The sequence below is a fragment of the Thermobia domestica genome, chromosome 18 (assembly GCF_964235325.1).
Source record: "Thermobia domestica chromosome 18, izTheDome1.hap1.1, whole genome shotgun sequence".
Lineage (NCBI taxonomy): Eukaryota > Metazoa > Arthropoda > Insecta > Zygentoma > Lepismatidae > Thermobia > Thermobia domestica.
Window position 1 is genome coordinate 171195720 of NC_137471.1, and position 24390 is coordinate 171220109.

General features: G+C 35.6%; 2 protein-coding genes across 2 annotated transcripts; both read left to right on the forward strand.

The window, feature by feature from the left end:
• Window positions 1-147: 147 nt before the first annotated feature.
• LOC145676040 (uncharacterized) lies at window positions 148-16492 on the forward strand. The gene is made up of 2 exons (XM_081746895.1): window positions 148-683; window positions 13529-16492. The coding sequence occupies exons 1-2, from the start codon at window positions 319-321 to the stop codon at window positions 14652-14654; spliced, it is 1491 nt and encodes a 496-aa protein (XP_081603021.1). The 5' UTR covers window positions 148-318; the 3' UTR covers window positions 14655-16492.
• LOC145676041 (uncharacterized) lies at window positions 15414-24222 on the forward strand. The gene is made up of 2 exons (XM_081746896.1): window positions 15414-15546; window positions 21723-24222. Exons 1-2 carry the CDS (start codon window positions 15509-15511, stop codon window positions 22009-22011), a joined length of 327 nt encoding a protein of 108 aa, XP_081603022.1. The 5' UTR covers window positions 15414-15508; the 3' UTR covers window positions 22012-24222.
• Window positions 24223-24390: the final 168 nt, after the last annotated feature.

Below are 24390 nucleotides of genomic sequence, written 5' to 3' on the forward strand. Positions count from 1 at the left end.
TTGTTACTTTTTATCATTTTTCAACTATTCTAATTTTTACATTTTACACGTATAATTACCTTTCTAAATTGTCGAGATTCTTGTTCGATAGAGTGATAATACTATGCAAAACTTTTGTGATTCTTACTTCAAACAAACAATCAATTGCCGAGAGAGCAATTGTGGCCGATGAATAAGAATAAGAGGAAGAAGAAGAAGATTGGAAATATAAAGTTGCTTTTGTGAACGTACTTGTAAATGATTTCATTAACACTGGCAACGTAAAATATAAGGGGAGTATAAGAACAGTGTTAAATTCTTATTATATTTCAATTCACAATGGCTGGTAAGGCGTCTGTTAAGTTGGAATTGATGTGCAAAGAAGAAATTGCTTATGACTTACCTCTTGAAGATCCGCTCGAAGGGAAAGGGTGTACATATGAACTAATGAATGACAACAAAGAGATAATATTATCTACAACGGAAGAAGAGGTATCAGTGGACAAGGATACAGCTATATGCTCTTTGGACTTGAAACTAAACGTTGATAGGGTGAAACCAGAATTAGCACTAGAAGAAGATCCTGCATTTGAAAGTAATATAGAAACGCTAAGAAAAATAGTGGTTCAGGAGACTTGCGCGTCGTATTCTAATGACTCCCAACAATTAACAATAAAAAGTTTAAATTCAGTTCGGCCAGAAAGGTAATGTTCAATTTTTCATTAACTAATTGGCTCAGATTGACAATACGGTTATATGGTTTCGGAAATTTTGTTGGTTAAAAGCAATACTTCACGATAAATATTTAGGTATGAGAGATATCATGAACGTGAGTTAGTAGCCTACAATTTGGAAATGACATGGCACACATAGACTAGCTGTATACCAAATAAAAATAATAATAAGATTGATACCATCCATGCCATTCTTATGTAGTTCATATCTTGATAAAATAATTGTTTCTTTATTATTGGTTACACATTTCTCACTAATTGTTGCATATATTTAAAATATGGGTGCTCGACGATATTGTTTTATTTATATAGAGACTTATGTGAAATAACAAATAATGAGAATTTTAATTATCCTAAAATTAAACCTGTAATGTATTATATTCGAACATAAACTATGGACGTTTGTGATTTTATTTAGGATTTAGCTCAAATGGGTCTAGCGTGATTTTTCCGGCGGGCTTCGAAAGACATAAGTAAAATACAAGATAAAGAATATTTTAACCAACAATAGATGTTCATTATTTGTAAAGGTTCATACATCAGTCCATTTCATAGTTGCACTCATTTTTTCAAGGAAGTCGACTTTTCACATTCCAAGGAATCTTTTCTAGTGTATGGGCCTGCATTTCTCAATATGGGATCACTTTAGGGGCTTGTCGAACGTACATGATATATGAATTATTGTAAAAACTACGCTAACCAGCATGTGCTAGATGGCCGGTAAAAATAAGATTGCTATGCAGATTAGGGCATTACGCAAAATGTGGGTAAACAAGGATAGCGCAAAATTCTGTATTTAGGATGTCTTACGTGTTGAATGTGTTCTTGTACGTTCCTAAGTATTTTATAGGTAACATCCTGAAAGGTAAGTATTTTATAGGTAATGCTTTCTTTGCTTGTATATTAGTGTTCCAATGTAACACAAGACATTAGGGACGTAACCTCTTAATTATATGGATCCCTTCATTCCCAATCATTTTCATAGTTCCGTGTTATGATTTGCCACACTGAATTTTGATACTTCATGTCGCTTATAGTGGTTACTAGCTACTTTAACAAGGGGTTACTTTGGACATCGGGCATTTCTTCCCACAAAATATGAAAAGAGTTTCACAGTCATCTGTAGGTAAAACCATGAACTGTATACACGAAGTTTTAACTACACTCTACGATAGAACATGTAACTTTATTTTGGCGTTAATGTTGGGGGTCAGCATCAGTTCTAATTACAGGGATGGTTTGTTGTAGCCGTATAGAAAGCAGTCACTGTAGAGACCGCCAAATTTGAAAAGAATTTCCGTCAATGTTAAGTCAGTTTCGTTTATTATACAACGTAACTTGCATTATACAACTTAACTAATAACCGCTTGAACAATTTAATACAAATAAATGAGTTTAACGGCGGTGAAGCCTTACGGAGCGCCATTCTGTGCGTCATTAGTTGACAACACAGGTTGTAAGTCATTCATCAAAAATACAGATTAATGAATTGGTTCCTAAAACCAACGGTGGTGACGATCTCTTACAGTTGAAGCTTGCAGGGTCGCTTCTACCCTAAGACATTACATTCCAACCCGGTTGCATGCCTTCGTCATTCAAGTCATGACACATAAGGGTTAATTTCCCAACCGCAATTGGGCTGTCAACATTCAGGCCTTGAGGAGGCATTTTAAGAAAATAAATATAATGAAAAGGACGACAAGAAATACACCCTGGGAGGAGACTTAATGCTACAGCCCCGCATTTCATCAATTTTTTAATCATTAGTATTACTTCAGGCCCGCTCGTACCTACAAAATTGGTAGGTTTACAAATGTAACGTTTTAAAGAGTTCTACCTAATACTTATGTGTGGCTTACTAGCAATTGCACTTATCTTTATCGAGAATAAAGTCACATCCGAGAGCATTTGTCACATTACTGAAACACAAGATAACAGTAATATTAACTTGTTCATTAAACATTAATGTTGTTCAGGGCTTACTCGTACGTAGCAATCTTAATATGTTCTCATAACATAAACCTGAATTTTACCATATACTGTCTAACTAACGTAGACACTCCGTACTATCGATACATCGTAGTATCCTGTGTTTATCGTAGTAAAGGGTACCGTGGAATCTTAAACGGTCTTCCCTTTTTCTTTTCCTCGAGACCGGTTTATGTTTCCCGGCACAACAAAACAAAAGTTATTTTCAAACATCAAAAAGAATAACATTTAATTTACTTTCTCTAAATCCAAATCAAAACTCTAATTATTTTCTATAAATCCAAATCAAAACTAAGTATTATATCAAAATCTAATATCCGAACATCAATTTTATTACCGTCAAATGGGGCGACTTGAGACGATTTTTGAATATTTGTATGTGTCACGACACATTGTATGGTTGGAAAGATTCGGTTTGCTACGGAATTGTGGAGGTATTTACCACACTTGTCATTCATGGTATTGCCAAGCCTTCACCTCTTCTTAATTATCTATTTTTAAATATAGACTGTCTCATGTCACCCCATGCAGTTAAGTGACATGAGACATACGTAATTGTCTTTGTACGTCTCAAGTAATTCTAACATCAGGATAAGGTGAGATTTAGTTTTCGTTTTTAAAATTATATTTTTAACACTACAATACAACATTACGGGTAGGACAAAAAAAAAAAAAAAAAAGACTACAGCCTGAAATGCAACAAATAAAAATACACTTTCTTAGAAATACACTTGATAAACTATTTGCTAAAAGAGAGAGACATCAAACAGACGCGTCTACGTCTCATAACTTTAACAGGTTCTATTTTACATACAATATCTTGTACATTAAACGATTATGTATCTTTTTTTTGTGGATAAATGAAAACTCCTCTTTCTTTTGTGCTCTCCTTCAGAAAAGTGGCTGTAATAGTTTCTCCGTCTATAGTACAAATTATTCCGATGAATTTTAAACATCGACCCCTTTCAGACTGAAATGTAACAATTACAAAATCTCCAATTTTAACATTCCCTTTCGTACCAGAAGCTGAAAAATTTTCTTCCTTGCTATTAAGCTGGTTGGGCATATTTTCGCTTTCCTTGTCTCTTCCATCTTCAACTGCCTCCATACAGACATCAACACGTAAGTCATTATAGTTCTTTCCTGTGTCATTGGTTTCTTTATCCATCGAGCCCAAAGTAACACTTTTTCCAGGTTGAATATCAATACGCCTTTTACGTTCCCTTTTAGTTTTATCTTCAAATCTGGCTGATTGCGGTGCATCTATAAAAGCACCAGATCAATTAGTGGAAGAAGGGCCGACCTCTGGTTTTATCTGGAATTCGCTTTAAAACCTGATTTCTGTCCAAAGCAAAAATGCCTGTAGCTCCAAATCCGGCCTGAAGGTTTTGAGCAGAATTTTCTTCTATTTTCATTAAAGTACTATTCATAAGGGAAGGAAAGAAGTCTTTGGTCAGATAACCGCGATGTTTTTTCTTCCACGCAGAAAGAATCCCACGCCAAGTTCTCTTGAGAGGTCCAAAAAACGCTACGTCTAAAATGGTTGGCACAAATGCGTACTGTTCGGAATCAGCAACACAAATTATATTCCCTCTTTGGGAAGCTCTTGAATCACAAGATCGGAGAGATGGCTGGAGACATTATCACCTATCAGTACTTTTCTAAGGTTGGAGTTTTGCCTTTTGAAGTACGGGAGTGCAGTAGTCATAAACCAGTCTTCAAACACATGCTGATCGAACCAACCAGATTTTGTTCGATTATAACGTGTTCCTGTTGGTCCATTTTGACACCATGATTCCCAAAGATGATCGGCTTTGTAGCACACATAGGCGGTAGTAGTGTGCCATCGGCAGTACCAGCAAACATCACAGATTTAGATGCCTTTGATGAATTTACAATTTGTTCAGGATGTTTTCCTCCCCGCTTGGTTATAATTTTAGATTTACCAGGATCGTCAACAAAGTTCGTTTCGTCAAAGTTAACAATATTTTAAGGTGGAACGTCTTTCAAAGTTTCTTGTAAGTTGTTAAAGTATGCACTGATTGTTTCCACACTAACTCCTGCCCTGGCACGAGTAATGTTTTGGCTTAATCTCTGTGTTACAACAGCCGAGTGCCGACGAAGAAAAAAAATTGTCCACTCCAATCCAGGCAGTTTATTGTTGAATCTTCTTTCTCTTCTTTCTGATCGGTCAAGATATCCTTTAACTATCAAACGTACTTCCATTTTAGTGAATTTAAACCCCCATTCTGCTGCGTGAACATTACCATTTACTAATTTGTATTCTTCGTCAACGGTTAGAACAGGTTGACGACCTGGGGTTCCTGAGTATGTACCTCTTAGTCGGCGGTGTAACGCAAACTTATTAACACTAAACTTGCTCGAAACAGTCTTTAGTGATTGGCAGGGATGTTTTTCCGAATACTCTGCTGCTTCTTGTAGTTGAGTTGCATTGTAGTTGCGATAGGACCTACTTCCCGCCTTTTTCTTATATACTCTTGGCATGTCTCAGTCACCACAGCAACACACCTTTCGTCAGAAAACGCCCTCTACAAGGCAAAATATGACCAACAGAAACGGAAAAGTGTTAAGAAGCTTCCACAACTTGTAATAGTAAAACACAAGTCGATTAGATATTCAACCATAATATTTGAAGTATGCACACATGGAAGTTGAAACGCCGTCAGAAAATGCATACGTTTATACTCTAAGCTTAAGCTTCCCGCCACTTATTCATGCACATGATCTTTACACGACACACACGTACAAGTCTACTAGATCTCCAAGAACAAAATATCGTACACTGCGCCCGAAAAATCTTTACAGTGTAGCAAACTCCGAATACAGAAGATACGCAACTGTCTCAGTCTCAATTAACCCCATCTGACGGTACTATGACACTTTTCTCTAATTATGCCAAACATTAAAAGTTAGAACAAAATTTTGAAATTTTAGAAAATAAGGAATCTGCACATTAGCTGGGACCCAACCAGGCCTCGCACTGGTTTCATCACTTTAATTTTATAACGAAAGTAGTGATGTCCCTAGGGGATGAATTATATTTTAACTTTCAACTCTTCTTAACTTATAATATCGCTTTCTCTGAAGTCAATTAACTTCAGGTATCATTAGTCACATTGAATGCACATTGACTTTTCATAGTAGACAGCATATATATATATATATATATATATATATATATATATCGAACGACGAACAAATCAACGAACAACTTTATAAAATTCAAGGTTATTGTCAATTACTTTCAATATTATACTAAATTGTGTTTAATTTACAGTATTTTTACAGCGACTTAATCTTACATTACAAATTTCGCATATTTTCTTATTATACAATCACAACGTTAGATGAAAAAATCACTATCTGAAGAGCACATTTTTTAATTACCCAAAATTTTAATTTTATGATTTATTGTAGTTATTACTAGTACTTCTCTAATTATGTTCGTAATTATGTCTAGTTACCTAACATGTCTCTAAATGCTTGATTGTATGAGAACAGCTAAATGTTAATTTAAACATAAAGAAGAATGAATAAAAACTCAAAACAAGATTTGATAATAAAATTTTATTATGAAGTATGGTTCCCAAAACTGGAAACACCTGAAAAGAAAAAAAAAATACAAAACTTAAACTTCCTAACAGGAATTCGGTACTGGAAGTCCGCATCCAAAACGGGATAGCCATACTTTTCAAAAGTAGTGTGGTATTATTACAATTTCAAAGTCCGAAATAGCGTTCTAAATCAATTACCTGTTTAAAATTTCCAATGCTGTACTTCCTCTCCTTTCAACATTCATCTTTCATCTCCAAAAGCTGTAAGGAAACCATAAAACATGACATTTGGGTGAATGTACCTGATTGTAGAGCGATATTGATGGTTTTCTGGGCTCGTGCGTCAGTGGCGGTGGGCACACACTTTGATTATGAAAAGTAACCTTCGAAATTTGGGAGAATAAACAGTAATCCTTTTTTACTCTTTAAAAGTTTAAAAGGTCAAATTCGGTATTTCCGATTTCTCATCTCTTCCGGGGTTTATTCCGAGTTTGGTTGAAGTTCACGGGCTAAGATTTTAATTTTCCATCTGTGCCGGTTACTCTTGTAAGCTGTAATTTAGCACGTTTACGTGTACTTTTCCAGTTAGTTTGATTAATTTGCGTAACTTTTCACCTTTATACAGCGCATTTACTAAATTTCCACGTAATGACACGCCTTCCTTTACGACAATTGAATTTACATTGCATTGCGATGCGTGTCATAAATTTCTTTTTATGTTTGCGCATATTGTTACTATATTTTGCCATGTAGTTTACTATATTTGGTCTAGGAATTAATTCGTGCGGGTGGACAAGAAATGGCGCAACGAACGGAGCGTCCCACAGTTCCGTGTATCCACACATATGTTGCAAACCCCTGTCATCGCGTATCGTTTGTAGTATAGGGCAGTGGATTAAAGCGTCAACAACACCAGTTTGTAGTTAAGTGAACATGGCGCAATTTGTGCCTGATAAAGTGTTTTTGCGGGGTGTCCTGCTGCATTACTTTAACATGCAGAAAAGTGCGACTGAAAGTCATCGTATTTTTGTGGAAGTGTATGGTGACCATGCTCTAGCTGAGCGAACGTGTCAGAAGTGGTTTGCACGGTTTACAAGTGGTGATTTCGGCTTGGCAGACCAAGAGCGAGCTGGACAGCCAAAAAATTTCAAGACAAAGAATTGACAGCATTGCTCGAGCAGGATTCGTGTCAAACGCAGGAACAACTTGCAGCAGCATTAGGCGTTGATCAAACAACAGTCTCCAAACGCTTGAAAGCCATGGGAATGATTCAAAAGATGTCACATTGGGTTCCACATGAATTGAAAGACAGAGACGTTGAAAGACGAAAAACCATTTGCGAATTGCTGCTTCAACGACAGAGCAGAAAGCGGTTTCTGCATCGAATTATTACGGGTGATGAGAAGTGGATCCATTACGAGAACCCTAAACGAAAAAAGGCCTGGGTGAAACCAGGTGAACCAGGTCCATCACAACCAAAACGAGATATTCACTGTGCAAAGGTTATGCTGTGCATATGGTGGGATATGAAAGGTGTGGTGTACTATGAGCTGCTGCAACCGGGTGAAACTATGAATGGAGAACGTTATCGACGACAAGTAATGCGTTTGAAGCAAGCTCTGGCCAGAACACGACCAGAATTGGGAGAACAGACATGATAAACTTATTGTTCAACATGATAACGCTCGCCCACATGTCGCAAAACCGGTCAAAACCTATTTAGAAAATGTCGGATGGGAAGTTTTACCCCACCCGCCGTATTCACCAGACGTTGCTCCTTCGGACTACTACTTGTTCGATTGCATGAACAACGATTTGATTGGACAGTGGTTTACTTCTTCAGAAGATATCGAAACATGGGTCTCTGACTGGATCGCTTCCAAGGATGAGGACTTCTTTCGCCACGGAATCCGTACATTGCCTGACAGATGGGCGAAAGTGGTGGCTAGCGATGGACAAGATTTTTCTTAAGGTATTTATGTATTTTGTGTTTGTACTACAGCTTCAATGTGTGCGTACCAACCGCACGAATTAATTCCTAGACCAAATACAATGTTTGTACGTGATTTCGCTTAAGCTATTTAGTATTCTTCGAGGTCGTTGTATACTTCTTCCGCATGTTTGACTCGAAATAACCTCGCCTACAGCTCGACTTTAATTTCCATGTAGTTCGTCTTTGACCGAGTTTAATTTGTTCCGAATTACGCTTACCAAAGCACTTTCCTTTTATTCTCAACTTATTTCCTACTGCACGCCTAATTCGTGGTTGTGCGCGCTGAGAATACGCTGTACGTGGAGGTCGACGGACATTGTTATCGTTACGAGCAATCAACTGGTCTACATTTTGAGTAGCACTACACTTAAATTTTCGCTCTTAAAATTTCGCAAAAGTGAAGTACTAGATTGAAAATTCAAACATTTCGGCAACTGAAATCTATAAATGTTGCATCTGATGTACTGATATTATGATCACGATTGCTCATTTTAACTCTGCTGATTATGCTCCTCGAAATCGAGTTTACGTTAATAATTTATTACGAAAACTCAACTGGGTATCATTTGCCATCTTATTTTTCTTCTTAAACTTAGTGTTACATTTGGGTTCTATAACGGAAATATACTTTCAACTGCGTGTGGTTTTTTGGAAGTGTTACTTTTACGCTTGTTTACGGTAAACATTTCCGACCGATATATTATGTACGAGACGTTCACTACGTAAAACACAATTCGCTTTGCCGGTCTACACTCTAAACTGTGAATTTGAAATCGTTTCCTTCTACAATATTCAAGGCTGATAAAGTTGGAATGGATTTACAGCACTAAAATCCAACTTACGTTAGATATACACGGTTACAAAGACAAATTTGAATTTGTGAAATCGCGCAAAACCATTTGCCTGCGACACAAAAGCGACAAAACTGTAACTTCTTTATCACACAAAATCATCAATTGAACTCTCAAGCCTTCCCTGGCTTCTTCAAGAGGGCGGATACGCGCAACCTCAACGCTCCCGCTTATCATGTGTGAAACATCGGTATCCCTTGCCGGCAAAATAATTACATTAGAAACAATTGTCTACAGGTACACGTAACGATTCTTCCTTTTTCGCTATCTCTACACTGCATATTTCCTTTTCCTGATTGTAATCGACTTTTCGGTTTATTTGGCACATATCTTTCACAACGTGGGCCGGCTTGAATTCAAGAGTATTTACGGTTTCTTTTCCGCCTTGCACTTCTCTGCAGTGTTGTATTTTGTTGGTTTGCCTACACTCAACCTATGCCGTTCGCATGTATTCATAGAACACAGTGATACCTTTCTTTCATTCCGCTTCACTATTTTTAAACTCAGCAGTAACTGAATCAACATGATTGGCTGCATTAACTAATTCGGAGCGTACCTCAGTTAAGGAGTTCTTGGCTACTTTGATATTATTACGTAAACTGTCTGCTTTGGCATTCAATTTGTTCTTTTCTACGCTCCCAAATCGCTTCTGTTATAGACTTTTGGAGTTCACCTACTTACTGATTCATCTATCTTTTGCCCTAGACGTCCAATATTCATTACCATTTTTGAGCAATGGTTTCTAATTGTTTCTCTAATTCGTCTGTCGACATTGCTTGAAATTGTTCTAAAACACTATCCTCCATATTGAAATGAATTACGAGCAACTAATTGATAGTACAAAAATATAAATAATTCAGTTTAATACGAAAATATGAAACATGCACTTAAAATATGAGACAGTAAAAATTTTGATATTACGATCATTAACAACAAATCCTTCTTTTCACAACTTAGGTTTCACTTTGCGAAATGCTTCAATATAAAATTAACACAAATATAAACTAGTACCACATACAAAACATTTTCTATAACTATTCTATCAAGCCTTGTTTCCATTTTGTACTAATACACAATAACACACTGAGCAAGGCCATGTCATAATATGTAAAAAACAGTATGACGTGACAGTTTCAACACAAGAACTGGGTCTTCATCAGAGTGCCACTCCTTCTGGCTGCTGGGAGTTAGTCATCACACATATACTGTCCGGAGATCAACTTTTAATTAGGCTCCGCACCTTCATTAAAGAGTAACACTTGTGCGGCTTTCACTTTCACTTTTTAGCTGCACACATGTTCAATTAAAAGTTTACTTTTTTTCTGCTAGATGCGTTCTGTCCTCTAATTATCATTATTTTCCTTGTTATTTTGTTTCTCTTTCTTTCTTTTTCCTTTTCATTTCTTCTTCTTTAAGCAGAATCTTCTCCCACTCCTTATTTCTCGAGAATCCTGCATTCCAGTTCATCACCTTGCCTCCTACCTTCATAATCACCCTGGCTTCCTTCCATTTTCTCACCAAAGTTCTCTTTTCTACATCTATGACCTCTGCTCCTTCCCACCCTATCCTGTGGTTTGTATCTTTCTGATGCTTGTATATCGCATTGTTGTCCATTTTCAATTTTACATCATACTTGAGCAGTTTAATCCTTTTCTGCATTTTTTTTTGTTTCTCCTATGTAATTTTTTTTACACTCCGCGCATTCTACTCTATATATTACTCCCCCTTGATCATTTTTCGCTATTGCTTTTCTCATTGTTCTTCTGACTAGTTCAATTAATCTGCTTCCTCCTTTCCAGTACGTCCTAATTCCTGCTTTCCGAAGCATTCTCTATATGTTCTCTGTTTCTTTGCACAGTTATTGTGTTGAAACTGTCACGTTATACTGTTATTTACATATTATCACATAGCTTTGCTCAGTGTGTTATTGTGTATTAGTATTAAAGCATTTTCTGTTATTCATAAATGCACATGAAGGTGCATGGTGTAAAACATGTATGTGTGTTCGTATACTCAATCAGCTGTTTGCTATCCTCTCACACCTACATAGCATTAAATATCAACAAGAAAATTTTTTTATGAGCTACATTAATATCTCTGTCGCTCTCAAGGTCAAAACATATTTACTTAACTTACATGAAAAATTTACATTACTTATTTCTTGTTTTTATCTATCTTTCTGCTTAATTTTTAATTATTTGTGTCCGCGCAGGAGCTGATGGAAATTTACTGCCGACACTAGGCTAATCAGATGCAAAACTCAACACGTTATCCGTATAACTAATGGTATTGTTAAGGCAGTTGTAGGAAGACTATTATAATTTAATCCGGAAAACGGTCGCCGTGTGGTTGAAATCGTCTTTTTTGGTAGTTTTTAGATCCTTGTAAATATATTCGTAACCTTCACATTGATTTTCGTCTTTTTCCTAAGATTTGTCACTTTTTTTTTTGCGTTTATCCCAGCTTTGCTAGGGAAGTAGAACGTAATATTGAGGTCTCAAATATTCAGTAATAATAATAATAATAATAATAATATTGGTAATAAATTCGTATGAGAACACATTGTATTAAAGCCTGTAAAATCGCCCGTAGCGTAAGCCATAAGTTACAAAATAGTCGGGATTGGAGAAAAGTGTCAGGACCAACAGCACACACCTTCTCGATACGTTCCTACAACTAGCTACATGTTATAACGGAAAGTTTCCCTGCAACGAGCTAAATGTTATAAAGGAAAGTTTCCCTACAACTAGTCAAATGTTATAACGGAAAGTTTCAAGCTATATTTCGTGTAGAAAGTAAGGTTTATGAACTCACAAGAGCCGTAAGAAACTTTGTTTTTAAGTGATGGTTATGCCGGCTAAGCTACAGAAGATGTCGAAAGGGGTCTCGGGAAAGCGGTTCCGTACCTTCATGAGACACCACTACAGCTACTCAAATTTAAACGAAAAATTTCCGCTAATATTTCGTGCAGAATATATTCTACTGTACGTTTTCAGGAAAATAACCAAAAAACAGAACTGAATATAATTGAACACTAAAGCTTGTAATAAACTAACTTCTCATGCTTCCAGATGTAATTAAAAAAGCTTTGCTATAAAAATATATATACAGACCATAATTCAGTGAGCTCTGAAATACAAACTAACAAAATGATGTATAAGATTCAGTCTACAGAGGAATTGTTGCTTAAAGAGTGGCATACACTATTTCGAGAATCGAGATTAAATGAGAAATATTTACAATAGCTTTCTTCTCTTCTCGATTCTAATCTCCAAAGCATGACGATAGTGTGAGCTGACCTTGTCCCGTCTCGAATTAAAATGTTTCATCACGATTTGTTTGGTTTGTTTTAGAATTGAGATGAGAAATTCGTCTTTCCATTGGCAACATTACACAAAACCGAAATTTTTTTTGTGCGCCTAATATCACTTTTCTGCTTGTAATGGTACGAAGTGATAATAAGTTTTTAATTTTTAAATATTCTTCGAGATAATTGTTATTATTACTAGTAGTATTCCTGAAAATTTGATAGTTCAAGTGTTTAAACAAACGAGTATCAAATATTTGAATGTAATGAAGCGTGTGTTATCGCCGATCTATCTCCATTAAATTCCTAAAGAGCTCCTCCGTGGCTAAGCTGTTAGCGTATGTGCCTTTGGCGTGGGAGACCCGGGTTCGATTCCCGGCGGGAGCTCATGTGGTTAGGATTCCACGTTAATCAGTAGGTCCACGTCTCATATAGCCTCGCTGCTGAAAGGGACGCTAAACTAAAATCAACTCAAAATTCCTGAAGTAAAAAAAAAAATGCTTGACTTGTATTCGATCGAAGAACTTCGAGATTACTCGCCAAGCGCCTAGACGACTGAACCGCGATCACTACGCTGCAAATGATTCGTCTTTAGTCTTGTTACTTTAAGTTTTTCTGCCTTAGCTTGGAAAGTTGTATGTAATTTTTTAATTCGTTTCAAAACGCCTTTCGTGTTCCTCTTATGATGAGATAAGTAAATTATCTTCGGTTCAGTTTCTACTAATACGTTGAGTTGGTCTTAATCCTTTGGATCGGAAGTTTGTTTTTTCTCCCCACGAAACTACAGATAAGACAGATGTAAATCTCCTACTGTGCATTCGTGTCAAGGCAGCCGACAATACCTGTTCATAGACTTATGACCGCCACGATACAAATGACAGGTCAGTTTGATATAGTGAAACAAACTACAGCCACTTATTTTAGACAATATTGATATGTTGACTTTTCAGTGGTACTCCATTTCATATTTCTACAATATTTAATGTAATAAAACAAATGAAGCATAAGTTTATCATGTAATATAGCGAATGATTACATTTTTTGTTGCTACTTAATCATTATCTCCATTCACATTTCCTTGTTTGTTGAATTTGTTACAGGCGCGATAACATATTTGCTTTCCACGGAGAAGGGGATACGTTTACTACATTAAATGACGCCATTTCTCATTCTTATGAGGAATCTGATACTTCGACGCTGTTTGGCAGAGGATTTCATCGATCACGTTGGACAAGAAATATGGTGGCACAGGAAAGTGAAAAGCGTCATACGTACGAAAAGAGTGATGAACGCTTTAGTCAAAGTTCAACTATGTCAAGTGGTGAGTTAGTGCATACAGATGAAAAATCTCACATATGTGGAGTATGTGGAAAGGAATTTAGAGTATGTTCAAGTTTGGCTACGCACATGGTAATTCATACAGGAGGAAAACTACACACATGCCAAGAGTGTGGTAAAGCATTTAAAAAACGTTCAAATTTAACTAAACACATGTTAATCCACACAGGAGAAAAGCCTCACACGTGCCAAGAGTGCGGTAAGGCATTTAATCATGGTTCAAATTTGACTAAACACACGTTAATCCACACAGGGGAAAAAACACACACCTGCCAAGAGTGTGGTGAAGCATTTAACCAACGTTCAACTTTAGCTACACACATGTTAATCCACACAGGAGAAAAAACTCATATTTGCGAAGAGTGTGGTAAGTCATTTAATCATCGTTCAAATTTGACTAAACACATGTTAATCCACACAGGAGAAAAGCATCACACGTGCGAAGACTGTGGTATGGCATTTAATCTACGTTCAACTTTGGCTACACACATGTTAATCCACACAGGTCAAAAACCACACACTTGCAAAGAGTGTGGTAAGGCATTTAACCAACGTTCAACTTTAGCTACACACATGTTAATCCACACAGGAGAAAAAACTCATATGTGCGAAGAGTGTGGTAAGTCATTTAATCGTCGTTCAAATTTGACTAAACACATGTTAATCCACACAGGAGAAAAGCCTCACACGTGCCAAGAGTGTGGTAAGGCGTTTAAACGACGTTCACATTTGGTTTCACACATGATAATCCACACAGGAGAAAAACCTTACACGTGCGGGGAGTGTGCTAAGGCATTTAATCGACGATCAGCTTTGGCTACGCATATGTTAATCCACACAGGAGAAAAAACACACAGCAGCCAGGAGTGTGGTAAAGCATTTAACTAACGTTCAAGTTTGGCTAACCACGTTAATCCACACAGTAGAAAAAGATTACACATGCCAAGAGTTTGGAAAGGCATTTAATCAACGTTCAAATTTAGCTAGATATATGTTAACAAATACAGGAGGAAAACCTTACACGTGCCAGGAATGTGGTAAGGCTTTTAATCGACGTTCAAATTTGGCTACACACATTTTAATCCACACATGACAAAAACCTTACACGTGCCAAAAACGTGGTTATGCATTTCAACTTTGAAGTTCGGCTACACGCTTGTTAGTCCACACAGGAAAAAGTTTACACATGCTTAGAATGTAGTAAAGCATTTAATCGACGTTAAAGTTTGGCTGCACATATGATAATCCACACAGGAGAAAAACCTTAAAAGTGCCAAGTGTGTGGTCAGGTATTTAATCAAAGTTCATATTTGGCTGCACACATGATAATCCACAAAGGAGCAAAATATCACACATGTTAAGAGTGTGATAATGGTTTTAACTGTCGTTCAAATTTGATTACAAACATGTTAATCAACAAAGGAGAAAAACCCTACACATTCCAAAAGTGTGGTGAGGCATTTAATCAACGTTCAAGTTTAGCTACACAGGAGAAAAATTTGATACGTGCCAAGAATGTAGTAAGGCATTTAATCGACGTTAAAGTTTAGCTGCGCAGAGGAGAAAAATGTCACCCATGTCAAGAGTATGAATGGGCATTTAATAGACGTTCAAGTTTGGCTACACACATGTTAATCCACACAGAAGCAAAACCTCTCACATGACAAGAGTGGGGTTGTGGATAAACGTCGTCCAAATTTGATTACACACACGTTAATCCAAAAACGAAAGAAATATCACACATGCCAAGAGTGTGGTTGTTATATAATCTACGTTCAAGGTTGGTTGAACATGTTAATCTACACAGTAAAAAAGAATTACACTTGCCAAGATTGTGGTCAGCCTTTTGAAATTGTAGTCAATTGCCGAATCTACACATTAGCTGGAACCCAATCAGGCGTCGCACTCGGTTCATCGCTTCAATTTTATAACCAAAGTATTGATGACCCTAGGGGATGAATTATATTTTAACTTTCAAATCTTCCTAACTTATAATATTGCTTTCTCTGAAGTCAATTAACTTGAGGTTAGTCACAGTGAATGCAGATTGACTTTTAAGAGTAGACGGCATATATATATCGAACGATGAGCAAATCAACGAACAACTTTATAAAATTCAAGGTTATTTTCAATTACTTTCAATATTATTCTAAATTGTGTTTAACTTACAGTATTATGACAGCGACTTAATCTTACATTACAAATATCGCATATTTTCTTATTATATAATCACAACATTACATGAAAAATATCACTATCTGAAGAGTACATTTTTTTAATTGCCCAAAATTTTAGTTTTATTAATTGTAGTTATTACTAGTATTTCTCTAATTATGTTCGTAATTATCTCTAAACGCTTGATTTTATATTGAACAGCTAAATGTTAATATAAACATAAAGGAGAATGAAAAAAAACTCAAAAAAAGATTTGATAATAAAATTTTATTAAAAATTATTGTTCCCAAAACTAGAACCACCTGAAAAGAAAAAAAAAATACAAAACTTTAGCATCATACCAGGAATTCGATACTGAAAGTCCGCATCCAAAACGGGATAGCCATACTTTTCAAAAGTGGTGTGGTATTTTTACAATTTCAAAGTCCGAAATCGCGTTCTAAATCAATTACCTGTTCAAAATTTCCAATGCTGTACTTCCTCTCCTTTCAGCATTCATCTTCATCTTCAAAAGCTGTAAAAAAACCATAAAACATGACATCTAAGTGAACGTACCTGATTGTAGAGCGATATTGATGGTTTCCTGGACTGGTGCGTCAGTGGCGGTGGGCACACACTTTGATTATGAAAAGTAACCTTCGAAATTTGAGAGAATAATCAAATAAATAAACAATAATCCTTTTTTCATTCTCTAAAAATTTAAAAGGTCAATTCGGTATTTCTGATTTCTCATCTCTTCCGGGGTTTATTCTGAGTTCGGGTGAAGTTCACGTTTTTCTTGGGCAAAGATTTTAATTTTCCATCTGTGCCGGTTACGCTTGTAAGCTGTAATTTAGCACGTGTATATGTACTTTTCCACCTAGTTTGTTTAATTTGCGGAATTTTTATCCTTTCTACAGCGCATTTACTAAATCTCCAAGTAATGACACGCCTTCCTTTCCGACGATTGGATTTACGCTGCATTGGGTACGTGTCATAAATTTCTTTTTATGTTTCCGTTTACTGCTATTATATTTTGCCATGTAGTTTACTATAGAATGTTCGTACGTGTTTTCGCTTAAACTTTCTAGTACTCTTCAGAGTCGATGTATACTTCTTCCGCATGTTTCTCTCGAAATAACCTCGCCTACAGCTCGACTTTAATTTGCATGTAGTTCGTTATTGACCGAGTTTAGTTCGTTCCGAATTAGGCTTACCAAAGCAATTTCTTTTTATGCTCAACTTATTTCCTACTGCACGCCTAATGCGTGGTTGTGCGCGCTGAGAATACGCTGTACTTTGAGGTTGACGAACATTGTCGTCGTTACGAGCAATCAACTGGTCTACATTTTGAGTAGCACTACACTTTAATTTTCTCTCTTAAAATTTCGCAAAAGTGAAGTACTAGCTTAAAAATTCAAACACTTCGGTAACTGAAAATTAATAAATGTTGCATCTGATGTACTGATATTATGATCACGTCTGCTCATTTTAACTCTGCTGATTATGCTCCTCGAAATCGAGTTTACGTTAATAATGTATTACAAAAACTCAACTGGGTATCATTTGCCATCTTATTTTTCTTCTTAAACGTAGTGTTACATTTGGGTTCTATAACGGAAATATACTTTCAACTGCGTGTGGTTTTTTGGAAGTGTTACTTTTACGCTTGTTTACGGTAAACATTTCCGACCGATATATTATGTACGAGACGTTCACTACGTAAAACACAATTCGCTTGGCCGGTCTACACCCTAAACTGTGAATTTGAAGTCGTTTCCTTCTACAATACTCAAAGCTGATAAAGTTGGAATGGATTTACAGCACTAAAATGCAACTTACGTTAGATATACACGGTTACAAAGACAAATTTGAATTTGTGAAATCGCGCAAAACCATTTGCCTGCGACACAAAAGCGACAACACTGTAACTTCGTTATCACACAAAATCACCAATTAAACACTCAAGCCTTCCCTGGCTTCTTCAAGAGGGCGGATACGCGCAACCTCAACGCTACCGCTTATCATGTGTGAAACATCGGTATCCCTTGCCGGCAAAACAATTACATTAGAAACAATTGTCTACAGGTACACGTAACGATTCTTCCTTTTTCGCTATCTCTACACTGCATATTTCCTTTTCCTGATTGTAATCGACTTTCTGGTTTATTTGGGACATATCTTTCACAACGTAGGCCGCCTCGAATTCAAGAGTATTTACGGTTTCTTCTCCGCCTTGCACTTCTTTGCAGTGTTGTATTTTGTTGGTTTGCCTACACTCAACCTATGCCGTTCGCATGTATTCATAGAACACAGTGAGACCTCTCTTTCATTCCGCTACACTATTTTTAAAATCAGCAGCAACTGAATCAACATGATTGGCCGCGTTAACTAATTCAGAGCGTACCTCAGTTAAGGAGTTATTGGCTACTTTGATATTATTACTTAAACTGTCTGCTTTGGCATTCAATTTGCTTTTTCCTACGCTTCCAAATCGCTTCTGTTACAGTCTGTTGGAGTTCACCTTCTGATGCATCTATTTTTTGCCCTATACGTCCAATATTCTACCATTTTTGAGCAATGGTTTCTAATTGTTTCTCTAATTCCTCTGTCAACATTGATTGACATTGTTCTAAAACACTAGCTTCCATATTGATATGAATTACGTGCAACTAATTGAAAGTACAAAAATATAAATAACTGAGTTTAATACGAAAATAAGAAACATGCACTTAAAATATGAGACACTAAGAATTTTGATATTACGATCATTAACAACAAATCCTTCTTTTCACAACTCAGGTTTTACTTGCGAAGTGCTTCAATATAAAATTAACACAAATATAAACTAATACCATATACAAAACATTTTCTATAACTATTCTATCAAGCCTTGTTTCCATTTTGTACTAATACACAATAACACACTGAGCAAGGCCATGTCATAATATGTAAAAAAAAAAACAATATGACGTGACAGTTTCAACACAATAACTGTGTCTCCATCAAACTTCCGCTCCTTCTGGCTGCTGGGATTTCGTCATCACTTGTATATACTGTCCGGAGATCAACTCTTTAATTATACGCCGCCCCTTCATTAAAAAGTAACACTTGTGTGGCTTTCACTTTTTAGCTGCACACATGTTGAATTAAAAGTTTACATTTTTTTCCGCTGGATGCGTTCTGTTCTCCAATAATCCTTATTTTCCTTGTTATTTTGTTTCTCTTTCTTTCATCTTCCTTTTCATTTCTTCTTCTTTAAGCAGAATCTCCCACTCCTTATTTATCGAGAATCCTGCATTCCAGTTTTTCTCCTTGCCTCCTGCCTTCATAATCACCCTGGCTTCATTCCATTTTCTCGCGAAGTTCTGTTTTCTACTTCTATGACCTCTGCTCCTACCCACCCTATCCTGTCATTTGTATCTTTCTGGTGCTTGTATATCGCAATGTTGTCCATTTTCAAACTTACATCATCCTGGTGCTGTTTAATCCTTTTACTGCATTTTTTTGTTTCTCCTATGTAATTTTTTTTACACTCCGCGCATCCTACTCTATATATTACTACCCGTTGATCATTGTTTGCTATTGGTTTTCTCATTGTCTTTTGACTAGTTCAATTATTCTGCTTCGTCCTTTCCAGTACGTCCTAATTCCTGTTTTCCGAAACATTCTCTATATGTTCTCTGTTTCTTTGCACAGTTATAGTGTTGAAACTGTCACGTGATACTGTCTTTTTACATTATCACATAGCTTTGCTCAGTGTGTTATTGTGTATTAGTATTAAAACATTTTCTGTTATTCATAAATGCACATGAAGGTACATGGTGTAAAACATGTATGTGTGTTCGTATACTCAATCAGCTGTTTGCCATCCTCTCACATCTACATAGCATTAAAAATCTACATGAAAATTTTTTTATGAGCTACATTAATATCTCTGTCGCTCTCAAGGTCAAAACATATTTACTTAACTTACATGAAAAATCTACATTACTTATTTCTTGTTTTTATCTATCCCTCTGCTTTATTTTTAATTATTTGTGTCCGCGCAGGAGCCGATGCAAATTGACTGTCGACACTAGGCTAATCAGATTCAAAACTGAACACGTTATCTGTATAAACAGTTGTAGGAAGGTCTCAAATATTCAGTAATAATAATAAGAAGAAGAATATAGGTAACAAATTCCGTATGAGGACACATTGTATTAAAGCCTGTAAAATCGCCCGTAGCGTAAGCCATAAGTTACAAAATAGTCGGGATTGGAGAGAAGTGTCAGGACCAACAGCACATACCTTCTCGATACGTTCCTACAACTAGCTACATGTTATAACGGAAAGTTTCCCTACAACGAGCTAAATGTTATAAAGGAAAGTTTCCCTACAGCTAGTTAAATGTTATAACGGAAATTTTGAAGGTATATTTCGTGTAGAAAGTAGGGATTCTGAACTCGCAAGAGCCGTAAGAAACTTTGTTTTTAAGTAATGCTTATGCCGGCTAAGCTACAGTAGATGTCGAAGGAGTATCGGGAAAGGGGGTCCGTACCTTCATGAGACACCTTTACAGGTACTCAAATTTAAATGAAAGATTTCCGTTAATATTTCGTGTAGAATATATTCTACTGTACGTTTTCAAGAAAAGAACCGTAAAAAAAGACCTGAATATAATTGAACACTAAAGCTTTTAATAAACTACCTTCCGAAATTTCCAGGTGTAATTATAAAAGCTTTCCTAAAAAAATATATAAACAGACCATAATTCAGTGAGCTCTGAAATACAAACTAACAAAATAATGTATAAGATTCAGTCTACAGAGCAATTGTTGCTTAAAGAGTGGCATACACTATTTCGAGAATCGAAATAAGATGAAAAATATTTACAATAGATTTCGTCTCGCGTCGATTCTCATCTCCAAAGCATGACGATAGTGTAAGTTAACCTTGTCCCGTCTCGAATTAAAATTGTTTGGTTTGTTTTAAAATCGAGATGAGAAATTCGTCTTTTCATTAACAACATTACAAAAAACCGATATATATATATATATATATATATATTTTCCCTAATACCACGTTTTTGCTTGTAATGGTACGACCTGAGCGATAATAAGTTTTTAATTTTTAAATATTCTTGGAGATAATTATTATTACTAGTATTATTCCTGAAACTTTGATAGTTCAAGTGTTTAAAGAAACGAGTATTCAAATGTTTGAATGTAATGAAGCGTGTGTTATCGCCGATCTATCTCCATAAAAATTCCTAAAGTAAAAAAAATGCTTGAAGTATATTCGATCGAAGAACCTTGAATTTACTGGTCAAGCGCCTAGACCAATGAACCGCGATCACTACGCTGTAAATGATTCGTCTTTAGTCTTGTTACTTTAAGTTTCTCTGCCTTAGCTTGGAAAGTTGTATGTAATTTTTTAATTCGTTTCAAAACGCCTTTCGTGTTCCTCTTATGATGATATAAGTAAATGATCTTCGGTACAGTATCTATTAATACGTTGAGTTGTTCTTAAACCTTTAGATCGCAAGTTTGTTTTTTCTCCACAGGATAGACTTATGACCGCCACGATATAAATGTTAGGTCAGTTTGATATAGTGAAACAAACTACAGCCACTTATTTTGATACATTATTAATATGTTGACTTTTCAGTGGTACTCCATTTCATATTTCTACAATATTTAATGTAATAAAACAAATGAAGCGCAACTTTATCATGTAATATAGCGAATGATTACATTTTTTGTTGCTACATAATCATTATCTCCATTCACATTTCCCTGTTTGTTGAATTTGTTACAGACGCGATAACATATTTGTTCTCCACGGAGAAGGGGATACGTTTACTACAATAAATGAAGCCATCTCTCATTCTTATGAGGAATCTGATACTTCGACGCAGTTTGGCAGAGGATTTCATCGATCACGTTGGACAGGAAATATGGTGACACAGGAAAGTGAAAAGCGTCATACGTACCAAAAGAGTGATAAACGCTTTAGTCAAGGCTCAACTATGTCAAGTGGTGAGTTAGTGCATACAGATGAAAAATCTCAGATATGTGGAGTATGTGGAAAGGAATTTAGAGTATAATTAAGTTTGGCTACACACATGGTAATTCATACAGGAGGAAACTACACACATGCCAATGGTGTGGTAAAGCATTAAACCAACGTTCAACTTTGGCTACACACATGTTAATCCACACAGGAGGAAAATCTCACACATAGTGATGGGTAAATTCCCGGGCAGATAATTTTGGGAATATTCCCGGGAAGATTCCCAAAATGGGAATTTATACGGGAGTTCAATCAGAAAGATAATTGATTTCTAATACTATATTATGATTTCAAAGTTGAATTAATTTTTATATCACAGCATATTATTACTGATGTCCACAGAGTATTCTTTAAAATATATATTCTGAACGGTAATATGTTACTTTATTAACACTTTATTATATTTAGAGTACACATAAAGGTATATTTATTTACAATATGTTCTATCAATTAATTATGTTTGAAAAAATTGTATAGTAAGACCTAATACTTTTAAAGCACTAAACAGTTTAAATTTATATGTGTGGATTTGCTCAACTTGACATTATTACTGATATTATAAACACATTAAATTTATAAATATTATAAATCAATTAGATTGGATAAATGCTAGAAGCTACATTTCTAATCAATTTATCAACATTTGCGCATTCGGATTTATGTTCACAAAATTTTCCAGATACTAACTTATCTTTATATTTTAGCACGTAACATTGCCATACACGACCTTTCATTCTACCTATTTATCGAAATTCCATACGTTAATTCACATGTAAAAGAAGTCCGAGTACCTCTTCAGAAATTCGAGCCAGAGAGAGGAGACAGACCGACGTCTATTACTAATGGTAGTTCAGGGTTTATTAATAGTACTTCATTTCTATTTCCCAATAATTCTAAATTACTTTACAAAATGGTTCCTTTTCGTCATTTCTAAATTAGTACTTTGATAATTTTGGCTGTTTTTTAGCATTGGGGGTCAGTTTTGCACCTACCTTTTGCGATATTTTATTCCAATGCGATTGTTTTGTGGTTTCATACGTTAAATTACGTTACCAACATTAAATTCAGACAGCATTGCAGAGCGAGTGTTAGCGAATGAACGCGGGTTAGAGCCCCGCATGGCACGTTGTTTTCTATCTTCGTTACCACCAATTCACTTTCTTTTCTCACATAAATCACTTCCACTTACCTTTCCGTTTAGTATAAATCCCCTACTGCCCTAAAACAAATTGTGTTCGACACTTTCTTGACTACTGGAACATCACTATCAACCCATTTCTTCCGTAAATCATCCTACTATTTGCTAGTTTTTGCCTCCCAATACTAAACAATTACCTTACTTTTTATTGCAAATGGAAATGGAACTTAAAAACTCATATTATTAGTTATATAAAATACCGTCAAATAATTTTAAATTTTTTAACCTCCAAATTTTTAAAACCTAGAAGTAAATCATAATATATTAAAATAAAGTAATTAGTAATATGGTTCTGATAATTTGGAAGATAAAGTAGAGAAATGAAAATAAATTCCTTTTCGGGAATTTATAGGCCAGGGAAAAAACCCGGGAATATTCCCATTTTCAAATTCCTTCCCACCGGGAATATTCGCACTGCCCATCACTAGATAAGCATATGAGTCTTTAAATTACCTTTCAAAGAAAATGCTTTTCCACACTGGACGCAATGATGTGATTTTTCACCTGTATGAGTAAGCATGTAATTACTTAAATGATGTTTTTTTACCAAACTTTAGACCACAATGAGTGCAAGAATGTGGTCTTTCACGTGTATGGGTAAATGTGTGCTTTATTAAACAGTTTCTGTCTCTAAACGCTTTTCCGCACTCAGGACAAGTAAGTCCTCTGTTATTTTCATATGTATGTTTTACATCCGTATTTACTGCACTAGGTTTTGACACGTCGAAATTTTAGGAGCGTCGGAGCGTCTTATTACAATTATAAGAACAGGTGATTTGTGACCTGAAAAATGTTAAATGTAAGTGTTTTGTATTTTCGAAACAACTTAAAAAAACAAACAAACAAAAAAAAGAGATACACATGGGAGGCCAGTCTTTCTCACTAGAGATAATAATTACCATTCGAGAGAAGTACAGAAATTATAAATCAAAACATATGAGGTTAATTTAAGACGAATGCACTAAACGTATAAAAAGAAAGTATAGTTCAATATTAAAATGCTGTCTTTAGTCTTGCAATCAATACGAACTGAAAAAAAATCACTCTGTCTGACAGCATAGAAAGGTACTGTTAGGATATAAGTTTATTAATTGAATATTCATAATGCATAGACTCCTTTTCCATCTCGTCAACTACACATTTTTAAGAATATACCCACTTTCATAAAGAATTTAGTTAAACTACCATATAACAAATACTTATGATTTGCTCAAG

What these genes read in the sequence shown, in the direction of transcription:
- LOC145676040 (XM_081746895.1), top strand. Translation starts at nt 319, where the DNA reads ATGGCTGGTAAGGCGTCTGTTAAGTTGGAATTGATGTGCAAAGAAGAA. An exon ending in AATTCAGTTCGGCCAGAAAG is followed by an intron (nt 684 to 13,528) that starts GTAATGTTCAAT and finishes AATTTGTTACAG; the next exon opens with GCGCGATAACATATTTGCTT.
- LOC145676041 (XM_081746896.1), top strand. Translation starts at nt 15,509, where the DNA reads ATGCCAAGAGTGTGGTTGTTATATAATCTACGTTCAAG. An exon ending in TTATATAATCTACGTTCAAG is followed by an intron (nt 15,547 to 21,722) that starts GTTGGTTGAACA and finishes AATTTGTTACAG; the next exon opens with ACGCGATAACATATTTGTTC.